The 24,784-nt window shown below is 42.0% G+C and overlaps 1 protein-coding gene across 4 annotated transcripts; it reads right to left on the reverse strand.

Moving 5' to 3' along the window:
* Window positions 1-815: 815 nt before the first annotated feature.
* RUBCNL (rubicon like autophagy enhancer) lies at window positions 816-24,131 on the reverse strand. Of its 4 annotated transcripts, XM_080363231.1 has the most exons (16): window positions 24,030-24,131; window positions 23,304-23,418; window positions 21,130-21,238; window positions 18,270-18,938; window positions 13,436-13,521; window positions 10,069-10,276; window positions 9,125-9,229; window positions 7,915-7,957; window positions 7,417-7,549; window positions 6,824-6,969; window positions 5,957-6,021; window positions 4,636-4,874; window positions 3,836-3,897; window positions 2,411-2,564; window positions 2,218-2,308; window positions 816-1,274 (listed from the first exon to the last, which is right to left on the reverse strand). In XM_080363231.1, exons 2-16 carry the CDS (start codon window positions 23,373-23,375, stop codon window positions 1,162-1,164), a joined length of 2,295 nt encoding a protein of 764 aa, XP_080219357.1. In that variant the 5' UTR covers window positions 23,376-23,418; window positions 24,030-24,131; the 3' UTR covers window positions 816-1,161. The 4 variants fall into 4 exon arrangements, with proteins under 4 accessions (XP_080219357.1, XP_080219358.1, XP_080219360.1 ...); XM_080363232.1 differs by lacking the exon at window positions 9,125-9,229; XM_080363234.1 differs by lacking the exons at window positions 23,304-23,418; window positions 24,030-24,131 and adding an exon at window positions 20,862-20,924.
* Window positions 24,132-24,784: the final 653 nt, after the last annotated feature.

Consider the following 24,784-nt stretch of genomic DNA (forward strand, 5'->3'; position numbering starts at 1 on the left):
TGGTACATCCTTTCAAGTTTTGGGGCTTTGCTGTTCATTTTTTCCTCATAGGTGGCGCCAGAGCAGAGAATCCCCTGCAACTCATGGAAGAGACCCCAGCTGGAGCACATGGATATTTCTAATGGAACCACATCTCCTAGAGAGTCCATGCAGGTTTACCTGCATTTAACCAGTAGGTTTACCTTGAGGGACTGCAGCCCATAGGAAGGACCCACAGTAGAGCAGGGGAACAGCATGAGGAGGACGGAGCAGCAGAGAGGAGCTGTTATGGACCAACCACAATCCCCATCTCCCAGCCCCCTGCACGACGTGGGGCAAAGGAGAAGGTAGGAGAGTTAGGAATGAAAAAGCGAAGTTGAGCCTGGGAAAAAGGGTGGGTGAAGTAGGGGGAAGTTGTTTTACTTTTTGTCTTTGATTCTCACAACCCTACTCAATTTCTAATTGGCAAAAAAATTCATTTTCCCCAATTTGAGTCTGGTTTGCCCATAACAGTAGTTAGTAAATTATCTCACTGCCTTTGCCTTGACTTATGAGCTCTTGTCTTATTTTCTCCCCTTGTCCTGTTGAGGAAAGGGAGTGAGAGAGCATCTGCATGGGCATCTAGCAGCAGGGCAAGGTCAACCCCCTACAAGTTGTTGCATGGATCTGTTTAAAAGAAACTTAAAATTCACTGGTTCACATTAAGTATTTGCCAGAATAGAATTTTAGATCAGCATCTGCCTAAAGATTGTAGACAAGCTTTTTCTACTGTAGAACTTTTGAGAGAATTATTTTGTACTTCACCACTTTTTCCAGTTTCCAAAATCCAACACAGGTAATGATTTCCAACACGCATTTACTCTCCATGCATTATTTGCAGAATTACAGAGAAGAATAATTTTTATATGGAAAAATATAACATTAAAAATCTTACATACAAGGACAAGACATGGCAGAATTATCATCCAGTCTTTCTGTCACCAGTTAAGATCAAACGTCTTCAGGGTAACTTCTCAATGATGATACTGAAGTTTTCCTTTTTTCTTTTTCCTTAACCCCCCATAAAGGAGACACAAATTAAAAATAGTAATGTCTAAAACAACATTATTTAAGGCTTAGTCAGGCACCTGAAGATTTGGGTTTTGAGCATCTTCTGAAATCAACAGCCAGAGGAATCCAGTTTCATGGAGGCACCAGTGACGGAGTTTCTGAAAACGTCTTCCGAGCTGCAATCCGCAGACATTTGGGGCAGCCTCCAGACTTGAAGCATGCTTTGTGAAAGCACGCTTTGCACTCTGTTTACACGTATGAGCATTTAAACATTCAGGAAAATAAAAAAAAAAAAAATAATTAATCAATAGCTGTGTTCCTTGAAGGATATTCTGTCTAGTTCACCCAAATATAAAAGTAAATGGAAGCAGTGCATGGCTGGGACAACAACTACCACTGTAATAACTACAATTAAACATTTTTGTAAGATTCACTGGATTTACAATGAATGGTGAATGGATGCGAACACAAGACCTATGGGGAGAGGCTGAGGGAGCTGGGGTTGTTTAGTCTAGAGAAGATGAGGCTTAGAGGTGACCTCATCACTCTCTAGAACTACCTGAAGGGAAGTTATAGCCAGGTGGGGATTGGTCTCTTGTCCCAGGCAGTCAGCAATAGGACAAGGGGGCATGGGCTTAAACTCTGCCAGGGAAAATTTAAGCTGGATATTAGAAGTAAAGTCTTTACAGAGAGAGGTCAGGCATTGGAATGGCTGCCCAGGGAGGTGGTGGACTCACCGTCCCTGGAGGTTTTTGAACTGAGATTGGACATGGCACTTAGTGCCATGATCTAGTAAATGGACTGGAGATGGACCAAGGGTTGGACTTGATGATCTCTGAGGTCTTTTCCAACCCAGTCAATTCTGTGATTCTGTCAGCAAGATCTGATGTACCAGCAGTCCCAGGTTCTCTCATGGGTAGACCCAAAAAATAGCCTCCCCCTGCAGCCATAATTATGTTCAGACAATTCCCTGGGTTTGCTCTCTGAATTCACTGATGCAAAACAGCTGCCATGGGCTGTTTTTTCAAAGATACACACTATCCATGGTTTTCAAATACACATGCAGATTTTCAAATAGACACGCTTTCAGTGAAGTACGTTCTCAATGTTTTCCTAAAATAAGTCTGAACATTTTTACACACCACATCCACACAATAAAGAATGAAAAATGTTTGGTCTGGAACGTACCTGTGCACCGTTTGCATTTGGCAATCTGATATGGAAAGAGCAGATCTGCGCTCTGACAGAATTCACAGATAAACCCCTTCGCTTGACAGAGCTGCAAGGATAGCAAAAAGTAGATTTATTTTTAATCTAAGAAAAAAGTTATTTGGGAATGTCAGCAGAGATATTCCCCACACCAACAGCTGCTTTTCCTTACCTCACAACCATCCACATGGGAGGTGGAGCACTTCAGGATGTCTTTAAGAAGGGGCAGTAACTGCCCTCGTTTGATTTTCACCAGATCATCCAGTGAGAAGAGATGCAGCTCCTCTGTCAGATGGCTGGGGACCTGTTCATATTCTTTCAGTACACTGCAAAAACCAAATCGAGTTACAAAAATATATTTGAAGAATAAGCGTCTTTCACTTCTCTAGTTACTCAGGGATCATATGAGACAAGTTCATGCTAAATCCTACCTCCCTTCCCAGTTTGAAATCACATTTACAAAAACTATTGGAGGGTTTGGGATTTAGAATAAAATGTCAACTTCAAATGTGCATTCCCTGGGCACTGAAGTTGCCATGCAGAGTTATCCCAGAAATTCTTAAATAATGTGTAAAGGGCTCTCTCCCACCCTAGAAACAGCAGATAAAATCCCATATAGTAACTAACGGAATTAAGCTGTTTGGTTGTGTGTTTGTTTGAGGTTTTGTTGTTGTTGCTGTGGGCTTTTTGGTTTTGTTTTGCTTTGTTTTTTAAAGAGAACTTTGAGAGTTTTTATCCTGCATAGGTCACTATTGGGTGAAACTGCGTTTGTACTGAGTGAGCAAACACTGAAAATACAGCTACTACTTTTAAAATGTCACTGATGTAGAACGTACGGTGAGGATCCTAATGCTTATTTCTATAATGGAATCAGAGGTGGTGGTCCAGAAGAAAGACATTAAAATATGTTTCTATTTAATTTTGGTGAGCAACTTACAACTGATACGCAAAAGAGGTCCATGTCAAAGAGAGAACAGAACCTATTTTTAAAGCTTATTTTGCTTCTGTTAATTTTTAAAAGGGTCAGCAATTTTGCAGTAAAGGTTTTATCATTTACGTGTTTACCTGTTAGTTATGTCCATACTTTGGGAAGGTCAATAAAAAAACATTTAATTTGCAGCAACAAGCAAGGTCGTGTTTTCGTATTTCTCACTTTTGGTTACTACTTTCAAATGAATATATTTATAAAATAAACCAAACTGAACATTATGACAGCTTTTTGGAAGAAATCTTTAAATCCTCAAGGAATACATTTGGATTTTTTTTTTTAAAGACAAATCATCTTAGAGATATACATTAGTGTCTTTCACCTTTTAACAGCGAGTGAGAATCTAAGACAGAGTAGGAATTATACACCTAATAAAAATCATTCAACATTTAAAACCAACTGTCTGTTACAAGAAACAGTTACCACACAAAACCTCTGCTTCACTTCACATTTGCAGTGCAACAGAAGGAAGTTGTGTTATCAGAAGTTTCTCTAATGATCATATTAACCGATTTAAAACTGCACCCAAATGTCTCAGAGAAGGTGTCTCCATAAGCACCTTAGTTACATTTTAATAAGCTATTTTGCATGTACAATCATGGGTCATACCTTTCACCAAACCTGCAGGTTTTCAAAAGCTTTTTTAAATGAAAAAGCTGTTCTTGTGCCTCCTATAAGATAAGGGAAAAAAAAAAAGGAAAATCAATTGCATTTATATATTTGTAAGTGAGGAAGACCACTATTTGAGTCAGCAGCCCTAGTCAGTACATCAAGCCACAGCTAAAAATCAGAACTTAACAGTCAGCACTGAATGGATTTTCCAAGGCATGAAAGGGCAAGGAAGGCAAAGGCTACTTTAATTCACTGACAAGGGAAGAAATTCCTAACACTACAAATGGTTCCATGTCAGCCCACCGAGATGCTAGACCCACACCTGAGTAAGAACAGGTAAGTGTTTCCTCAGCCAAGAAGGGAGCACATGGCAGAGAACCCTTCCCCAAGCTGTAGGAGGTGAAGCCCTTAATGAGCCGAAGGTGTTTTGTCTAATGGCCCACAAAATCAAGGAGTCATGCAAAACTTCCAGATCTTTCCAACAGCTAATTGCCAAGCAGAGATAAATATTTATTGCAGGAGCCAAGCTGCAGACCCCAAAACTAAAACTGTAAACCAATAAGGAAACGCCTCCCAAAGACAAGTAGGGAAATGAGACCTCTGTCATAGGCTGGAAACTTCTCCCTTCTCCTTCATCTGAGGGCAGACAAGTCTTAGAAGCAGTGATGGGACAAGTCTAAGTGTGGAGAAACCAACTTTGCCCGCTTCCCACATACACACACAAGGACAACCTGCCCTAAGGAGTTCTTCCCAAGTCTCAGATCCATAAATTCACAATAAAAAAAGGCCACACTTACCCTCACCCTGTCCATTTCTTTGCTTTTTGTATAGAGGGCTTTGTTAATACACGACACGTTGAAAAGTGGTTGATGCCATATGCTGTCTAGTAGGTGTTTGGAGAAGTTGCATACGTAGTATTTTTTGAAGTCCCACTTCAGAAGTATTCGGGCAGGAATGGAAGACTGGGCATAGCTGTGGCAGCACTCACAAAAGTATTTCCCCAGGTAGTCACAATAGCGAAGTCTCCTGATGTATTCTGCAGATAGATAGCAAGGAAATTGTTAATATTTCTAATACTGATGGGACATACCTCTTGTCTGTATGCCTGTTATGTCTAAACTCAGATTGACTGGAGTGAGTGATTTCATTTATATTTTTCAACTAGGGGATTTTATTACTATGGTAAACACATGCACAAGGTTTGCATTTTACATTAGAAGAGAAAGCTTTCCTCACTTGTCAAACTGAACTGATTATATTTATCACCATGAGATCTCAGAGAAACCGCTGTATCTACACCAGTGAAAGAGAGACACAAGATAAAACACACACTGCCACAAAATGGAATGACAAGTTGATCTTGGAGCCACATTTGCATAATACTTTTTCATAAAGAGGTTCATGGGTTTTTTGCCAGCTATCTCAGCATCTCAGGCTTGCTCGAGTTAACGTGCCATCACAGATTGTTGATAAGTCACAGGCCATGGCAAACGCTGCTCTTTTGTGAGTAAACCCAGAACAAGTCTTGAAAGCCACTTCAGAGGTTTCTTAGTTAAGGTCTGGTCATCAGACCTGTAAGTTGTCATGCATTCAAGCAGTTGTCACAAAGTATCAAAAATAAAACACAAGCAGGATTTTGTTATCAAGATTTAAAGAAAAAAAGTTTTAAAAAGACACCCCAAAAGAAAAAAAAAACAACACACATACCATGAGCTTGCATAAAGCTTCCATAAAGTCTCTAAAAAGATACTTTTGGAAATGTGTAAATTGGCACAAGGAAAAAATTATTGAAATAAACCATTGGAGATGTAAAACCAGGACCTTCTAGCCTGGAAGTTTGATTGTTTAACAGCTTTCCCTGTTCTGTTGTTGACTACCATGAATGTTTACTGTGTATGAGAAGGACATCTATCAAGTATTGTATTCTGCCCGCAATGAGAAATTCCAGGCAGTGGTAAGATCCCACTGCCTGTTTTACTGTCGCTGGCACATCCAACAATGAGATTTTGCTTCCAGCTCAAATAATTTTACAATTGTGGTACATCTATATTGATGAAGATTATAGCCTGATTACTAGTAATGGATTTATTAGTTTTTTTCCCTTTTGGTAATACTTACTGCTTTCTATCGGGGTTCCACAGCCAACACACGTAAAGTTTTGGGCAGCCACCACTGCATCTCTCCTGCATACAGAAGCAAATAGTTATACCTTGCAGCATGCAAAACACAGTTTCATTAACATTCTCCCAGAGTGCAAGAGAGCTACACTGGCACCAGTGAAAATGTCCAAATTAAGAGCTGACTCCTGCTCTGCCACATGAAGAAGAGCATTCTGCAGGGACATGCAGATTATTATTGTAGTGGGAGTCTCTAAGCTATTTTGTGGAGAATACACTATCAGCTACTGCTTCTAAATATGACTTCTGCAAGAAGTAAATTATTTTCCACTTCTTAAGGTGGCATTAATATCAAGGTGGGGGGGAAATCCTCATCTGCAACTGCAAAAGCAACTGGACCTGCAGCAACTGGGGGAACTAGCTGGTTTGCCTACTGTGTGCATTTAACAGCCCTTTATGCAGAGTGAGACAGTAGTTTCCCCAAATATAACCTGTTTTCTCCCCATTTCCTGAAAACCTACCACCCATGAAACACCAGCAGGGAAGTGGGAAAACTCTAAAGGATATTCTCCAGGCAGCCTCACAAAATGAAATTTTTAGGAGTCCAGTTAAGTACGCTGCCACCATAACACCAAACAGCATGTGTGTTATCACACATAAAAGTGCACATGCCACATTAATCAGGAAAAGATGCCATCTGCTTTCTAGCGAAGCTGGTGACAGACACTGCAGAAGGCTGCACCATGCTGCACTAGCTCTCAACCTTAATTTCTGTTTAATCACCCAGGCTCCTTCCATCAACTTCAGCAGGTTTTAGACAAATCCCCACACTGTGCTAAGCAACAGTGCTCAGATCCCTTAGACTTACTTGACTGAAGGGTGAATATTAAATATAATCTGTGATCTTGGTGGAGCCCAGCCAGAAGATCCTCTTAATTTGGAGATGATCTTTATTTCTTCAGCCAGATTCAAACTGGACTCAAGCTCTCTGGGAATCTCTTCTTTCAGCACAGACTATTGGGAAAGACAAACTTATGAGGATGAACAGCCCATCAGCTGGATGTAAGTAAATGCTGTGAAACATCTCCCTTTATACTCAGGATTTTAAAGTTCAGCTTTCACCTGCATGTAGGCACCCTTGGGTTAATCTCCCCCATATTAGTCCCAGAAGAAAGTGAATCCTGATTGTTCACAACTGCACATCTCAAATGTGCTGAAAATTGCTAAAGAGAAAATACATTTTCTATAAATTTATCTAACATGAAATACTAAACTCTAACTACTTGTCTGTATTTTGTTTTTGGTTGGTTGGTTGGTTGGTTTTTGGGGGATTTGTTTGTTTTTGTTTTGCTTTGTTTTAAATCCAGCTTCCCCTTTTCCCTAACAGTGAAGCAGCTGCAGTGAGACAATGGTTATTTGGGGAGTTGAATAAAGAGCCCACTGTTTTCGGCTCAGACTCACTCTCTGCTTAGATAAGCTCCGGCAACCAGACAGTTGAACTGCAGAGTCTGTCTGCAACCAGTGTTTTCTGAAAGCTCGGCACAACTCCTGCGCTGTTGCTTCAGCAGAATTGCTGCCTGGTTCAAACGGTGATCTGAAAGTTAAGCAATACAGACAGTGAAAGACAGCAGCATGTCATCAGCAGCTCTGCTGCCTTTTCTGGATCCCTGAAAAGTTTTCTCCCATCATTTAATTCCTATCATCCTCTTGCTTTGATACACCCAGGCCCTCGGAGAGCCACAGCCACCACCCTCCAGCAAGACTTGGGGAGCAGAGAAATGCTCTGCTAAGCCAAGCACCGACATTTGCTGTCAAGCAGCATTCCTTCCCCTTCTTTGGGAGGGCCAAATTCACCACTCCCACACCTTTCTCTGCCCCAGCCAGAAGAGTCACTGGAAAGCTGGTCCAGCAAAAAAGGCAGCACCACCAGGCTATTACAGTAAAGATGCAGAACATTACCTTTCATCTGGGGTGACAGACAGATTTTCAAGGTCTTCAAGTTCTGTGGTAAAGAAGAAAATTTTATCAAGCCATCTAATAAACAAAGCTTCTGTTACTCAGCACTGTTTTAAATCTACCTCCTGTGTTACTACGGTGTCAGTTTCAAATATATTCATCTTTACAACACCCTTTCTGGATGTGGGAAACAACCTCAGCCCTGGTTATAAAACAGGCATAAGGAATCTTATCTCCTCAGCAGATCTGGCATCCGCTGATGACGAGTACTCCCTAATAGCTGTGCATCCGCATCGGCCTCCCTGCAAGAGCAGGATCCGTAAGGAGAGACTCCGCGCCTGCTAGTCCAGCTCCAGACAGAAGGCAACAGACAAAGTGCACGTGATTTTTTTGGATGCTGACGGATATTTGGAGACACAGGTCACAAACACGCCAGCTAACGTTATAAACAAGTAACGGGTAAGATGAACAGAATTAAAGCACACACTTCCTCATTATGTTTATATAGACAAACTGTGTTTCTGCAGACCAGGTGTTCACATTGGTAGCATCAGTTTTGGCCATGCATGTTGTTCTCAAAACAAATGTTTTGCCCTTCATAGGTGCCAAAATAGTTTTTGCTTGGAGAAATGCAGGTTTGGGAGCTAGTTCCTCATTCTTAGGTTAGGGAAAGAGGAGGTGAAAAAATAAGCCAGTCTCTAAAACCAAAGGGACTATTAAAAAAGCATTTGTTAACAGGAAAAAATAAGACAGAGGTTAAATGTTGTTTGGGCTACTTTTAAGGGCTTCTATTTCTGTATATGTGAAAAACAGAAGTTAACAAAAGAAACTCAGGTTGTCCTGAAGAGAAGCAGAGCACTGGTGACTGTAAGGGGACAGGGACTTTATGCTCTAGTCCTGAAGCAGAGGGAGATTTGCCTAAAACCTATTCAATCTCTTTAATTAAGAAATTATCATGTCCTAAATTCTGAGGCTGAGGTTGTGCCAGGTCCTTCAGACCAGCAACGATATTCTTTTGTAGAAAGGAAATCCTGCATCAGTCTGGTATTTCTGCATATTTTCTAATAAAGAGTCACACATACATCATTCTTTCCATTTTCTCATGTTATTTCTCCTGCAATAACATCTACTAAGTCAATGGATTTTCCAAATAATGCAATAGATTCAGCTAAACAATGGAGCTATTTCTGCAGTTAGAATTTTAAAGTCTTACCAATAATTACATATTCATCCTCTGAATCACTGTTGCAATGAAGTCTGGTAACCTCCTGATATGATGGTAGATGCACTGGGGAGCTGACAGGCAGCACAGCACAGCCTGTCCAGGACAAAGACAACACCAGTTCAACTTCCCCAGCATTTATAGAGTAGCTGCAATTACATTTATATTTTTCTTCGCTTACCAAAACTTTAGCACACAGCCTTGTATTTACAGAGCAATTTTAATTTTTATTTTTATTCATGCACATAGAAAGCAAATTCTTGGGAGTCTGTCATAAAATATGTCCCTCAGTTTCTTAGGAAGAAGGTTCTAGAGACTAAACTCAAAGCTTTCATATTATCAGTGGCCTCTCCCCTTCTCACGTGCAAGCACACCATTAATTTTCCCCCAGAAGTTACGTCACTTAGACTTCAGGCTTAAGTTCTGTCACTAAGATTTGTATTACTCAAGAGGCTAAAATCTACTTAAAAATGCATGTGCTGACTCAAGCATTATAGTGCCAGGAGTATTTATTATCTTGCCTCAAACTGTATGTGAATGAATGCTCTGGGTAGTTTCACTCACACCAATCGTGTGGCCTGTGTAGAAGTAAGCACAAAAGGAAATAAAGGATTTAAGCACAGAGAAAAATCTTCAACTACAGGCACGGAAGAGCTGTGCTTGGCATATTGGCACTTCAGCCTTACATTTTTTATGTAAAAAAAAAAAAAAAAGTAATAACTAAAATACAGATGTGAGCATTCAAAAGGAAGAATTTGACTCACAGGGAAAACACGGGTGTCATAATGACCCTCAGGGAACACAGCTCTCAACAGACTTGAAGGTAACAGAGGATTCGGTTCCAAGCAACGCTTAAATTAATTTAGTGTTTTCTTGCACAAAAATAAATGGCAAAAACTGCCAGACAAGGTTGCATTACAGACTGAGTAACTTGCCTTCATAACCACTGTCTGAAGAGGCAACAGAAGAATCAGACTTCTTCACTCCAGGGTACGAAGGCAACTCCAAATCAGTGTGATAGCTGCCATCTGATTCACTTCTTTCCTCCACACCCCAGGACTCTGCTTGTTGGCTTAGGATATTACATTTCATTTTTTCTAGCGATGCTATGATCATATCTGCAACAAAAAAGTGCGCGTTTTCCTGGACACAAAATTGGAATGCTCATTAGTACACAGCATATTTGATATTTACTTAAGATTGAGTGAAATACATACTTTTTCCTCGCACTTTTTCGACTCAAAAACCAAAAATGTAAGGCTATCTCACCTTTCATTTAAACATCAAAAAAAACACCCCAAGGGCAATTCAGAGACAACATGCAAAAGACAACTAACTACCCAGATAATTGTCTCACCCCTGATTTAAACATGCAATTTACTTTTATCTTACCCAGCTATTAGATAAAAATAAACTTGATTACTTGCCTAACTGATGAATATGTATGCATTTTAGGGACATAGTCTTCTAGTTACATTGCATGATGTAGTATGAGAGTGTGAATCCATATAACCCATTTAATAGGATTTAATTTCAAGTCAGTGTGTACAAGCAGTTTTGCACACATGCTAACTTGGATGGGGCTAAAACTGGCAAGTTTTGAAGGGACTGTAGATCTTCAGGTGGTGGGTGGTACAGAAGCTAGTAAAATGCTTTCATGTGTTAAAAAATAAGGCAGTGAAGTAGGGACTATACCCTGAGATACCTTACAAGCTCAACTCACGGCTGCACAGAAAGTCTGTGATGAGAGTAAGTGGGAACTTGGCTCCCCTGGGGTTCACAGTGCCTTAAATAAAATGGAGCCATTCCAAAGCTTCACTGCGGCATTCCCCAGCCAGACAACCCCTTCTCAGGGTGTCCCTTATCTGCCTGCCTGCCTGGGTCACCCATCCTCTGGGAAAAGGCAATTTGTGAAGTCACCTCTGGCACCACTAATTCATCCAGACAGACCCAGGACTCCCTGCCCCAGTGTCACTGCTGTATCCTTTGTTTCCTCTGGTCTAACAGATAACCTGACCAGCCCCACCTGTGCTACTGCTTCTGGCCTGGGCACAGCTTCCCAGCCAGGGCTCAGCTCAGAAGTGGATGCATCATGGAGAGACAGGTACACTCAGGTGCATGGACGGGAACCCAGAGATGCCCAGGATACTCTTGCCCTCTCCCCTCAACTGCCTGTGTTTGCATCGTGCAAAGCTAAACCTCCATCTAAAAAACCACAGCAGTACCTAAGGCTAGAGATTCTGAGTGCAGAATAATTAAAAGATTTTTATAAAAGTGGCTTATTGTCAGAAAATTGTACCACCCAACATCAATATTCATGACATCCCCTACAACCTCTTTGGGAAGCACGTAGACATCAGTGTTTTGAAATAGCTAAATCTTAAGAAGCATTACGGACATCCCTGCTTTCTTATTGTCCACAGCAAAATGCATTTAGAAGATATTAATCTCAACAGTAGAGAGAGCCCACAAGTCCTCGTGGGTGCTTGAAGAGACTTTTATCTTTTCCCTAACAGTGATTAATACCACTTGCTTGGTGCACAGTTTCTCCAGAAACAATTTCCACTGAAAGTCAGGACACACCATTAGCAAAGGAAATAATTACACAGCCTTTTCCCTTTTGGGAGATAAAGAAAACTTCTCCTACTTTGAAGACTCAAAAAGCCTGTGCGGCACTGGTTAACCCCACGTTAGTGGCAGTGCCCAGCACATCAGTGTGTCCTGCTGACAAAAGCAATGAGTGTATCTGAGACAGCTGCGTTGCAGAAAGATGGAACAGGAGACAGGCAGTCCTGTACTCAGCATGACTACCAGCTTTCAGCTCTGCCGCCAGCTAGGTCCTTCACCCTAGGAAGTGGTACCAACTCAGCTGTGACACACCAGCCTTCTCATTTCTCTTCCCTCCCACTTGCATCAGCGCAAAGTCCCTCCAGATCTTCTGGCCCATCTCCTTATAGACCCAGGACTACAAATCTCAGATTTGCTGACACTACATGTACAGTAGTTTTCAGCCTCCTAAGTTTCAAAGGTATTATTTCACAACCTAGAAGTGGTGGGTTTTTTTGTGTGGTTTTCGTGTTTTGTTTTGGTTTAAGGCAACCTCACTTATAACGGACTAAACTCTTCATATCTTTTAAGTTGTAACCACATCAGCCCCCACCACTCATCTGTACTGGAGACATAGGTGATGCGATCTTGCCTCACTCAATAGTTCTCAGACTGTGGTTTCTAACCCAGATACCTACTCACTGGTCTGGTGACTGAAAGCAAATTACTTTGGTTTTGGTTCCCATATTACAGACTGAGAAACATCATCTGCTTTACAAAACACCTTTCACAAGGGGCAACATGAAAAGCCAGTTCACAAGTTCCTTGGTTTTGGTGTGTGATCTATTGGGTGGGTTTTGTCCTTGTTTTAAATGCACCTTAGGGATGCTGAGAGCTTCAGATCAAATGTAGAACTTGCCACTCCGGTGCTTTGCACAAAGGTGATTGCCTCTTGGGCCCAGGACATGGGACCACAAGCACATCCACATGCCAGCAAAAAAACCTCTTTTTCTAGGCACATTTTTAAAGCTCTTTTGTATTACATCCTCCTCATTGCAACAACTAATTATGAGATTAACCCATCTTTTCCAGTTGTTAAAAAAGATTAACATTTAGCACAAAGAGTTATGTGTGACAGGATTATCTTCTCATCTTTACCTCTGTTTATAAGTTCAAATAGGCTGCCTATCTGGCAACACCCCTAAGATCATTTGGGCCCCTTATACAAATCAGAAACCATTAAAACCTGCTTAAATTATTGCAGATATCACAGTTACTGTGCTGTAAAAGAATTATGTATGAATAACAAGCAATCTCACATGTTCATCATAAGGACACACAAAACACCCCAGCCTCTCCCTATCTCCTCATTGTAAAAGTATTAAGTAAATCCCATCCATGTGCATGTAGCTGCAACAAATTTTACGTAATATATTCCAATGTAACTTTAAAGTCATCATAAAAATCTTAAAGTTTTGTCTCAGGGAATGTGTGGGAAAATGACGGAATGAAAAGCAGAAATGTATAGTGTTCTAAAATATTCCCACTATTTTAAAATAATTGAAATATTTTATTAATGGATTAAGAGTAAAAAAAAAAAAAGGTTCGTAGGTTCACTCACAGTGGGGAGAAAATACAGTATTTAAAAAGACTAGTCCATCTATCAGAAAATTCTGTTATTGAGACTCCTATCATTTGCTTTTGCCACTATCAAAATGGAGAAAATATTATTACAACAGTTAGTGTTGTCCTTACCTTCTCCACATCTTCTGGAAGCATGCAGATGTCCTGCAACGAACGATTCAAGGGTATAGCACTTATGTTCAAAGGAGAAGTAGAACCTGTGGGCATAACAAGAACTTCTATCAGTTATTTCTTTCTCTGCAGCTCCCATGATGTGAGCAGGGTGATTTCCAGAAAGCGAAGCAAACTTTCCTTCCCACAACTGAACACCTTTGGCTTGAATAATCTTGTTAAAGCAGGCCTATGCTTCTCAATATCAGCGCTATACATTCTGTGTTTCTCAATATCAGCACTATACATCCTGTGCACTCCTATAATAGATTAGCATATGCATTAGATTTCTTGAAGACTGACAGGACCTCTCAGAAATGGTATGAATATTCATTTTTGTAATGTACTTCTCAGAAATTGCATGAATATTGATTACTGTAGTGTATATAACAAGTGTGCTTCTGATCCTTGACACACATGGTAGGAAGAGATATCCCACATGCACCCAGCGCTGCAATAAACCAGTGTTGGCTTTCTAAACTATCACTATGTTTGGAGAGTTTTCTTGGTTAGTATTTCAGTAACGTTAGGGCTGGAGGCTGTGGCAGAAGTTAAGGAGGAGAGAAATGCGAGGAACACATTGGCATTTGAACTACCCAGGCAACCTGAAGCATCAATATCAATTACTAGGGAAACATGGTTTAAATGCCGTGCAGTGACAGCAACACCAGCCCTCTGCCAGATACGACCCACGCTGCTGGGGACAACAAGAGCCAGAACCTGGGGTTACAGTGATGCTCTGCAGTTTGCATCACAGACAGTTAACCCTGCTCTCTGCTCATTCACAACACCTGCAAGAAAAAGAAATCTCACTGCTGTCTAGGCATGCAGAGAGATGCATCAGCCTTAGATTATTCCCCAAATCACTGCTGGTAGCATTAGACTGCAGCAAATTTGGAAAAAACCCTTTGTCGTTATGTTTCCATACCTAGAGGAAATCTCCCTCCTGTTTCCAAATGCAACACATACTGCCTGGTAACACGTACAACTGGGGTGGATGCATTAGCACAGTATTCCCTGCTTCCCAGAATAGCAGTTTGGTTTTCCTGGCATTTGCTCCTGAGTATGATGAGCACGTGAAACAAAATCCATCTCTTTTTCCTGTTAAGAACTTCTCACTATGCAGAGCACACATCTGGTTTTCTATTGATATACCATGAACTGTTTTTCATATAAATACATAGTCACAATCTTCTTCCCCAGAGAACTGAAGGTGTGAAATCATGTGCTCACGTTTTGTTTTCAAAGCACTCACAACCACTGCTACAAGAAATTTGCTGGAAGGATGAGGAAAATTATATATAATGTCAGTGGATGTACACACTATTGAGATATGAAAGGAAATGTCTCTTTATTTTTTCTCCCCACACTGAGTGGTGTTTATTTACTAGTCCTTCTTTGACCTTATAACCAAGCAATTTCTCTTTTGCACTGTGGTGATGTCTACATCATAAAATAGACCATATATAAATGCTACCAGTACATGTGACATTTAAAGTCATTGAAGATAACTGGGCATAATCAAAGGCTCTTTGTATTAAAAAAAAAAAATAAAAATTGCTACTCCTGAATTTGTTTATAAGTCACTGAAAGGTTAAAGAGGTCCCACAAAACATTAGAATAATCTATGAAAACTTCTTTTCCAGCTAAGGACACTGACTCTCAAGCCTAGTTTAGATGCTTTATATTGTCTTATTTATAGAAACCATGTTACGCTTCCCTGAGCAGTGACATCAGGCTGGAAAGTCAATTCTGTGTTCAAGCGTACCAAGACAGAAGTAGTGTTTTTGTACAGATTTATTAATACCTCTATTGTGTATACCATGGAGGAAAAATGGAACCACTGTTGATATGACTTTTCAAAACAGATTTAATCATCTAATTAGGTTATTTTCATACCTATTTGATAATTCATCTTACTGGAGAAGCACTGTGTGTGGAGTACAGGTAAGTGCTAAAGGTTCTACAACTTCATAAAAGCCTACATTCTCATTAGTCAAGATTACAAACATTACTCTCTGAACTAAAAATAATAAACAGAAATAAGGAAATGGGAAAAGTATTCCTTTCTCTTTATAAGATGCAAATAATCTTAAATATAATTTTGAAATCTAACAGGATCTTTCTCTTTTGCTTACCTCTTGCATCTCACTTGCAACTTTAAGTGAAAAGAATGTGAAGTGGGAAGGAGCAGAAGGAAGGAGCCCAGCACATCCAGCAACAGGATGCAGCTCTGAGTCTGATGTGAAAAATAATCTGGTTGCCCTTGTGCTCCTGAGCCCTGGGGGCTGCTGAGGCTGGGGAAAGAGCCCTCAAGAGCCACAGAAGGAAGAGGCCTTGATGTACATAGAGGTTAAAAGCAAGAACGAGCCCTGTGAACTGCCAGTGACACACCAGCCACAACAAAGCCCCCAGAATAAAACAAACTCAGTCACAGGCTCATCATTAATGACAGAGCCTTTTCAGAAGGTTACATGAGGCCACTGGAGAATGGCCCTTAAAAGTATGAAGAAGACCTAACAGGAGTCTCACAGGACTAACAGAAAATCCCACTGAAAAAAAGTGTCTATTCCAATTTAAATCATCTTATGTCATTTTTTTTTTTATGGCTTGTGCATCCCTCACCAATTCTCCTGTGAGAAACAAAAGTGAGAAACCACCACCTCTGAGAAAGCAATGGAAAGGATGGCAATTCAGGAGATGCTCTAGTGTAATTCTTGACTTCAAATCAGGCATTTTATTTCTTCTTTTTCAGTTTGCCATTTGCTTTTCCTCATCCTCACAGTCCTGCACAATGCAGGGGAGAATGAGACCTCACTCCCCTCACCCCAGGCTACCCAGCAGTGAGTTAAATGGCTGGAAGTAACAAGGAATGATGAAATGCAGAAATCTTTACTTTGTACAGAACAAACCAAAGTCTAATGCAGACAGAGCCCACCACGTTGCACAGTGTCTAAGCTCCTATGAGAAGTATTTGTCAGTAAAATCAATGATGCTGCTTCTTCAGTCACCTGGTTGCCATATTCCTCTGTTTGCTTTCTGGAGAGCCAGCAGCGCTACTGACCCAACACAAGCTTGTGACACGTCCTACTCGTGCCAGATCACGTCACACACGATTTATTTGTTCTTACCTACATGCCTCGTGGTCCCTGCTGACACCGAGAGCCTGGGCTGTGTTTTCCAGACCCAGCCACCCAAACCTGTGCGACAGGCTCCAGCTGGCTCCAAGGCCAGGTGTGGCTTCCTTCTCCCTGATGGGCACCTCTCACACAGGGCCAGCAAAACACCCAGTAGGAAACAACCATAATCGTCGCTACATTAACTGTTGACAACATCCTATCCCAGATGACAGAGTTACTATTGTTAAAAGCTCCTAGTCCTGCAACAGCACGTGCCTGTTTGAGATATCTCTGCTGACTTGGGGCCTTGGAGGAGCTCTGGGTGAATAGCTAGGGAGGACCAGAGCTTGGATGTAGAGCTCATAGTGTCACCGCTAGGACTATTATTGACCAAAGGGACAAAAAACCCAAAGTTTCTGCCATTTTTGTTTACAACATAAAGGCAGGCTGAGTGCTCCCTGCTGTTTGCCTTCTTTCCAGTAGAAAATCAGGCCTCAGTCACACCACCTTTCCAAGGCTCAGTATCTAGTAAGAACAAGGCTTTAGATACTGATAACACCCTTTATAAATAAAAATACTTCATCTTGCTGTAGCAAAAGCTGCTCATATCAACGTCAGGTATTAAACATGAGGGGACCTGGCCGGCAGCATCTCATGGAGGCACACGCAGCCCCAAGGCCAGGCCAGCCCCTGGTCAGAAACTGGATGCTATGCAGATGGAGCTATGTGTCTCCGAGACAGCGGATACACTTGAAAAGGGGAAGAGGAAAAATAGTCCCACTACAGCACAAGCCAGTTTAATCATAATGAGAACGGATGTTAATGCCCTGCCTCCAAAATCCCAGAATCAAAGGACTTCTCCTCCAGCTCACGTCAAACATGAGATGACCTAGGGAGCCCACACAATGAATCACTACCAAGTCCTCAGATCCATGCTATCTGCTTTTGGGAAAAGGGTAACTGTGAAGATAAGACAAAGATGGTGGAAGCCTCATCCCATGCATGTTCTGTATTGCTCACAGCTCAGCAGTTTTTACATTTTAGAATCATAGAATGTCCTGAGTTGGAAGGGAGCCACAACCATCATCAAGTCCAGCTCCTGTTCCTGCACAGGACAACCTCACAGTTCACACCATGTGTCTAAGAGTGTTGTCCAATTGCTTCTTGAACACTGTTTAGGTTTGGAGCTGTGACACCTCCCTGGTGAGCCTGTTCCAGTGCTCCACCATCCTATGGGGATCCTATGGGGGAAGAACTTTTTCTAATGTCCAACCTAAGCCTCCCCTGGCACATCTTCCTGTCATTCCCTCGGGTTCTCTCATTGGTCTCTAAAGAGAAGAGTTTGGCCCCTACCATTCCTCCTCCCCTTGTGAGGAAGCTGTAGACTGTGATAACATCTCCTCTTAGTCTCCTCCAGGCTGAACAAACCAAAGGCTGCATATTACAGAAGCATATCCGCATCATGAGACAGATGACCACTGCAAGCACAAGTGTCTCCTGTTTCACCAAGTCCAGCTGTCTGATTCTCCTTAATTTTTAAGCTATTTGTTCCCTCTCTCCTATTCTGAATGACAGCACTTGCCTAATTTGCAATCACCATAAACAAGGCCCACTTCAATTACAGTTGTCTTTTCTAGCACAGAAATCTTAAAACAAAGGTGGACCTCTAAAGTTACCTGTTCGATTGACTGGCTCTGACTGGGACAGGCCATTGGGAGAACTGCTGTCACTGTTGCTGACAGGCGTAGGCTCCAAAGCATCAGGGTATTTCAACAGATCTGCTCGCTGGCAAACAGTTGAATCAGAAAGAAACCTTGTGAAAGTGAAGTCTTGTTCAGGGGATGCATAATGTTCTTTTCCAGATTGCACAACAGCCGAGGTAACAGTGCCTCCAGTTAACGTCACCTGGGTAAAGCAGTCCCGCTTCAGAGGGGACACGTCCGACAGAGTAAAACCATTTAAAGAGGAAGAAGCAGCATCCCCATCTGAGTAACAGGGACAAAAGAAAGTATCCAGTGAAGGTTTAGGGGAATTGCAGCATGTGTTGTCCCAACATGCCCGGTGCCTTGTAAACCGAATGTCTGTTTGCGTACAGGCAGTGTTGTTATGTGCAGAATCGCTGTCACTGTCGTCATGGCTGTCTCCATCACTGCTCTCTTCCCACTGTTCTGTGTCACTGTCCAGGCTCTGAGCTCCCTGCATGGTGGTCTGCTCCAGCATCAAAGACGGCTTCAAACCAGACGCATTTAAAACAGACACGAGAATGTCTTTGATAGCTTCAGCACTGTCTGGGTATGATCCAAAATTTCCAGCATGTCCAATCACCGCTGGCCTCAAGTATTCATCTGTTCAGAAACCAGAAGAAACTGAGAAGTTAGGAAAGAATCCTAAAGAAAAAAATCATTATTTACAACATGAATAAAATGCACAATGTTTTAACATGGGCGAGAAGAAAGGTAAGAACTGAATTCATGCACCACTCTCTGCTGCCTCTTCCTACGAGAAAGCTCTTGCTTTCTGCAGTCAGGAAGCAATTCTGTCATTGATAAGACTAGGTAATAAACAACAGTAAAGTATGTGGCTGCTAGCCAAACACAATTAGCTAGGACTCTGGTGACTGATTGTCAGCATGCTCAAAAACATCATTGTTCTACAAAACTGGATGAGGTACAGTTAGCAGTACAGGTACTGATTCTGTTGCCAGTAAAAGAGAAGGTCATATTATAGCAAGACATATGGAATATCAATACAGCAGGAAGAAAATAAAAATACACTTAGTAATAAAAGGTCACATGCCTACATGTTCAGTCAGGCACTCCTCCTCATGTGGAAAAGGCTAAAGTAACCTTTAGTCCATTATTCATAAGGGTGGCAACATTTACATGAACCCATAAAGAAAATTAGTTCTGTCACAGCATTCATTATAATGCCTCTGAAGGAATCTAAAGTACTGCCTGCCAAGGTCCTACATGATCTACTGCAAAATCGGAGTTCAATAGAAAATGGAAAAACTGCTTTTAGTGGCAAACATGGTAACATTAGCATGATGTATAAGTGTGCACTGCAACCAGTAGCTATTTGAGAACAAATGAAGTCCAATACCTTGAACAAAAAGACTCACAGAACTGCCATCACCCAAGCAATGGAGAGGTTAGACACAAAGTCTATGTTCAAGAATAAACTATTGACCACATCATGATAATGAAGTTAGCAACTGTCTTCTTTGAGGAAGATAAGTCAGTTGTAAAATTCTAAGAATAGACACAATCAAGAAGATTCATTTCCAGGGCAAAGAACTCTTAGTTAGGACCACAAAGAACGTTAAACACTGATGGTGAAAAAAACAGCAAGTCTTGCAGACTGCAGACTTTGCCCAGAGGTTGCTCTCCTTGGACTATCTCAAGGGAAAACACTAAACCTCTCCACAAGTCACTCACCCGGAAGCCAGTGTGCACTAAAACTGCATGATAACAAAGATTACTAAGGAAGGTATAAAAAACACCAAAAACCCCCATATACTTTGGAAAAGCAAATCTACATAAAGAGCAGTTCTCATCAAGAGAAAGCTGAAAAAAAAAAAAAAAAAAAAGTATAAGCTCTACTGCAAGAGCTGATAGCAATGCTGTCCTCGTAAGGCCAGGTCAAAATTAGCTGAAAAGTTCACTGGTGATTAGCATCAGCCACTTGCCACTTATGAGGACAAAACTCTTGCAGAAACAGCAGCAAAACTGCACATTTTACTGCCTGCACACCTTGACAACATAGCCAGCCATGGCAGTGTAAGGGCAGGAATGGGAAAAATCAAAGCTAGTTGACTTTCAAACAAACATATATTGATCTTTTCAATAAAAGAAAGCAATTTTGGTAATCATTGACATTTCAGATGCACAGGAATACCTTAACCTGGGCTGAAAACAGCAACTTGTCTATGCAAGACAAAATGTTTGTTTATTCAACTCTTTTGCTTTGCTCTCCTATTGCAAAGCCCATTCCGACAGCCTTTCCACCCCTCTCAACCTTCGTCATCTCCCCCGTTCCAGCATCACAGAGCATCTCTAGCACTGATCATACATCCATGCCAACTTACCCTGCCAAATACTTGTTCTTAGTGGCTTGTAAGAGAAGAAAGAACAAGTTTTAAAAATTTAACTCATGCTTCTGCTCTGCCAAGCTTAAAAAAATAATAATAATTAAAAAAACCCCACACAACCAAACCAACACACACACAAAATCTGAAAAACTATTTATTGAATGAACAAGGAGTTAACCTGCCAAGAATCATCTGAATGGTTCAAGCATTTCACTCTTGAGCACTCAAAATGCCAGCATAACTAAAAAGAAAAAAAAAAAAAAGAACATACTTTTAAATGGTATAATATACTTTGATGTTGTCTTATCTTCAAAATCAATAAGAAAGGGTCCCTCTCCAACCAGACTATACCTGTTTAGTCCACATAAACATTGAAAGCCTCTGCTAGCATTACAAGTACCAGCAAAGCTCCCCAGAGGGAGACATTTTAGCACCAATTGGCATACCTGAGAGAACGGAGATTTGAGGTGTCAGAGCAAGGCAGCTAATCCTCGCTGAGGGATTTGAAGAACATGCTGAGTCGGTGAAAGCCACCTTTAAGCTTTCGTGGTTTAACTAGAACAAGAACACACAGGCAGACAATTTAGTTATAAGACAACAATACCCTGCTAATCATACACCCGGTCTCACAGTCATCCCATTTGGATCCCATCCCATGCTAAGGCCTGCTGACAGTCACCTAACCACTGCCTGTATTTCTGGTTGTCTGAAAATCTCCCCAGAAGCACACACCATCTGAAGAGCACTGGCATCTCAAGTCTGCATCTTACATTTCATTCCAGATGGCAAATGACCAAAAGAAACCTCTACAGTAGGAGAATTAAGCAAGTGCATGAGGCACATGCAAGACAAAATGCTGAATCAGATGTTTACATATCTGTCAAAACAACAGCAGCAATGAAGTGGAAAAGAACTCAAAAAACCACCAATCTGTACCTGGAAGCATGGGCCTGTTTGGATGTATACAAACTATGAACTAAACCCACAAGGCCCTGGCTCCACAAGTACTGGTGTTTGATCTCCAGCTGTATTGACTGGGAGCAAGCATGGTCACATAATTCCATCTGCCTAATTAGACTGAACATCGTACATGTGGTTCATGACAGCAACGTGGTTGGCACAGCACAAAGCGAGAAGCAATACAAATAGATAATACTTGACCTGGCATACAGCCTGCCAGTGTAAGCTGACAAAAATTGTGAATGCATCTGAACTGACTGAGCAGGTTTATATCAAATCAGCACTTCGCTTCATGCAGTCGAGATGCTTCTGATCTGGTATTTTGAACCCCAAAGCGGATTTACCATGTTGTCAAACCAGCATAGGCTGAACCAGGGCAAGCAGTTTAGCACAGACACCAAGGGGCTAATTCCAACATGAGAGTAAGATACACTCAGGACAGCAAAGCAACAAACAGTTCTTCTCCCCAAGCTCACAAATTCCTTGGAAGGTCACACATTTATCTCCCACTCCCTCAAGCACGTCATGGACCTGCAGAGCACACCATGGAAACCAGAGGAATCAAAGGGGTGCCCTTCTCTGATCAGTGCATCACTAAAAGGCAGTTAACCAAGGTGTACCTTGTGCCTTCTGTGAGATGATTCCACACTGAAGCATCCCCATACACCTCTCCCCCTCCCCTGCACCCTGTGATCCCATAGAAAGAGAGGGGAGTTAAAGGTTGTGCTGTCCTCTGACACCCTGTCTTGATGTCTATGTTCCCAGTGTGGTCCCGTGGGAGAGCAAGGTGACTCAGAAAGCAGATCTAGCCCAGATACCCTTCAGACTCAAGGAAAGCAGAAGAAATTGAAACCCACAAAGAATTTCCCTTTTAACTGCAGAATAATGTTTCAGGCAAAAAATAGCATGCTGAATTTAAAATATTTAGCATTTGATAATGCTGGTGCTAAGAAAAATACTTTTTTCAGCATCTGATAGTGCTTTATTTTTTTCCTCTGCTCTAATTTAGAGAAACTGTTGTGTAGGGAGGCTTTACATATACAACTATCATATTGTCAATATTACTGAATAAAGTAGTTCTTATAGGAATTTGGTTTTATTAATTATGTAGATTTTTTTTTAAAAAAATAGGTTTTGTAGTATCAGTAATTAACTGGCTCTACCTCTTAGGATGGAAGTATCATAATTACCTGATTATCAGTAAGTGTAAATATTAAGAGTGCTAAATTTTAAGATTGTATGTTTTTTAAAAAACAATGTTCCCATCTCTTAGATCTGATCAGAAGCAACCGGTGTTCAGAGAATTCAAATAAAATATTACCATTTACTTTCAACATGTTACAATTTTCATTATATCACAGATTGGGAAATATCTCCTTTAGCATTTAACTATCAAACTAAAAATTCAAGTGAGCACTTATAAGGAAATGTGACAAGAGAGATGCATGAAAAGTATCACAACATGCTGACATAACAAATAAAAACAGCCTTTCCCCCCGCAATATTGGGATGATATTTCCAAAATTAACTCCGTAATGAAACCGACAGCGATTAAAAATACTTACCACAACCACTGACAAATTAAAGCTATTTTTTTGAAAGAAGTTCCCCCAGTGAACTAAAACACTGAGCCAACACTTGGATGCCGGCCTTGCCGTACCTTTTTGGAGCAGGGGGGCTTGAAAACTTCTGTTCCGCTGTAGCTGGCGAGAGCTACTGCATGGAGAGACATGATGGGAAAACGTTCATTTTTTTTTGTTGCTGTTGTTGAGTACCTGGAAGCAATAAAGAAAGAATTACAATCACCACTGCGGTAACCGCGATTCTCCATGTGTTTTGCAGACTCTAGATTTTAACATTCTGAACTGTTTTCGGTCTTGACCTTGCGTGCTTATGAGCTTAGCGAAAAGCAGAGCTCAGCAACAATGGAAATCTGTTAGAAAGAGCCTTACTTAGAATTAAAAATAAATAAATACATAAATAGACCGCACAAACAACACAAAGGGGTTGCCTACCACATGCATTAAGAGGAATGTCTCGATCTGTAACCCCAAGTTTGCTGTATAAGGAAGAAGGGACGGAGTGCACTCGGCGGCAGCGAAGCCCCCGTGCTCCAGCCCGGTAGCAGAGGCTGCGCTCCCCCCGGTGCCGGGCAGAAGGCACCGGCGATGATCAACACCCGCCTTTGCCCTCTCAGCACGGCGTTGGAAAGCCGCGTAGCCCTTCCCAGGGAAGCGCTCGTCCGGCCGGACAGCTTTGGAAAGCATTTAACCCGGAGACAGGCACCGAAACATCCCGCCGCCCGAGCACGTCCCACCCCAGCAACGCGCATCAAGCGCCCTGCAAGACACCGGCCTCCCGCTCAGCCCCGGCTGCCCGTCCTCACCTGCGCCCGGCTCCTCCTGCTGGGCCAGCAGCGCTCCTGCCCGCTGGGGAACAACGCAGATCCCGCCACCTCCCGCGCTGCAACAGCAGCAGCCGCCGGCCCTCCCGGTGCGGAGAGCGGAGCTCCGCCCTGGGGCGGGACCTCTCGGGGGCGGGCGGGGCTGCAGGGGGCGGCAGGGCCGGGCTGTGGGGTGCAGCGATGCGGCTGTTTGATAAGGGTGCCGTGGCACGACTGGGGGAAAACAAAACCCAACAGAACTAAGCCAAACAAATGTAAACATCAACAAAAAACACCGGTGAGGAGCGGCTCAGGACTCTGAGTTTGTCTCGTTTGGAAGGAAAGAGGCTGAGAGGCCAACCGATTGCTCTCTACAGCTTCCCAAGGGGGCGACGTGGAGAGGGAGGTGCTGGGCTCTTGTCCCTGGTGTTGAGCGACAGGACCTGTGGTTCAAAGCTGCGCCGGGGAATCAGAGAATCACAGAATGTTAGGGATTGGAAGGGACCTCGAAAGATCATCTAGTCCAATCCCCTGTCGGTGCAGGAGCACCCAGAGAGAAGGAGACTCCACAACCTCCCTGGGCAGCCTGTTCCAGTGCTCTGGCACCCTTACTGTGAAGAAGTTTCTTCGCATATTTAAGTGTAACCTCCTGTGTTTGTATCCATTGGCCCTTGTCCTATCATTGCTTGTCACCGAGAAGAGCCTGGCTCCATCCTCGTGACACTCACCCTTTACATATTTATAAAGGTTTAGACTCA

This window comes from Nesoenas mayeri (assembly GCF_963082525.1).
Source record: "Nesoenas mayeri genome assembly, chromosome: 1".
Classification (NCBI taxonomy): Eukaryota; Metazoa; Chordata; class Aves; order Columbiformes; family Columbidae; genus Nesoenas; species Nesoenas mayeri.

Coding starts and splice junctions, on each gene's coding strand:
- RUBCNL (XM_080363231.1), bottom strand. CDS start 23,375: ATGTCTCTCCATGCAGTAGCTCTCGCCAGCTACAGCGGAACAGAAGTT. Junction 18,939..21,129: donor TCAAATCTCCGTTCTCTCAG/GTATGCCAATTG, acceptor GTTTCTGAACAG/ATGAATACTTGAGGCCAGCG. Junction 7,550..7,914: donor TCTGTCACCCCAGATGAAAG/GTAATGTTCTGC, acceptor CTTAACTTTCAG/ATCACCGTTTGAACCAGGCA.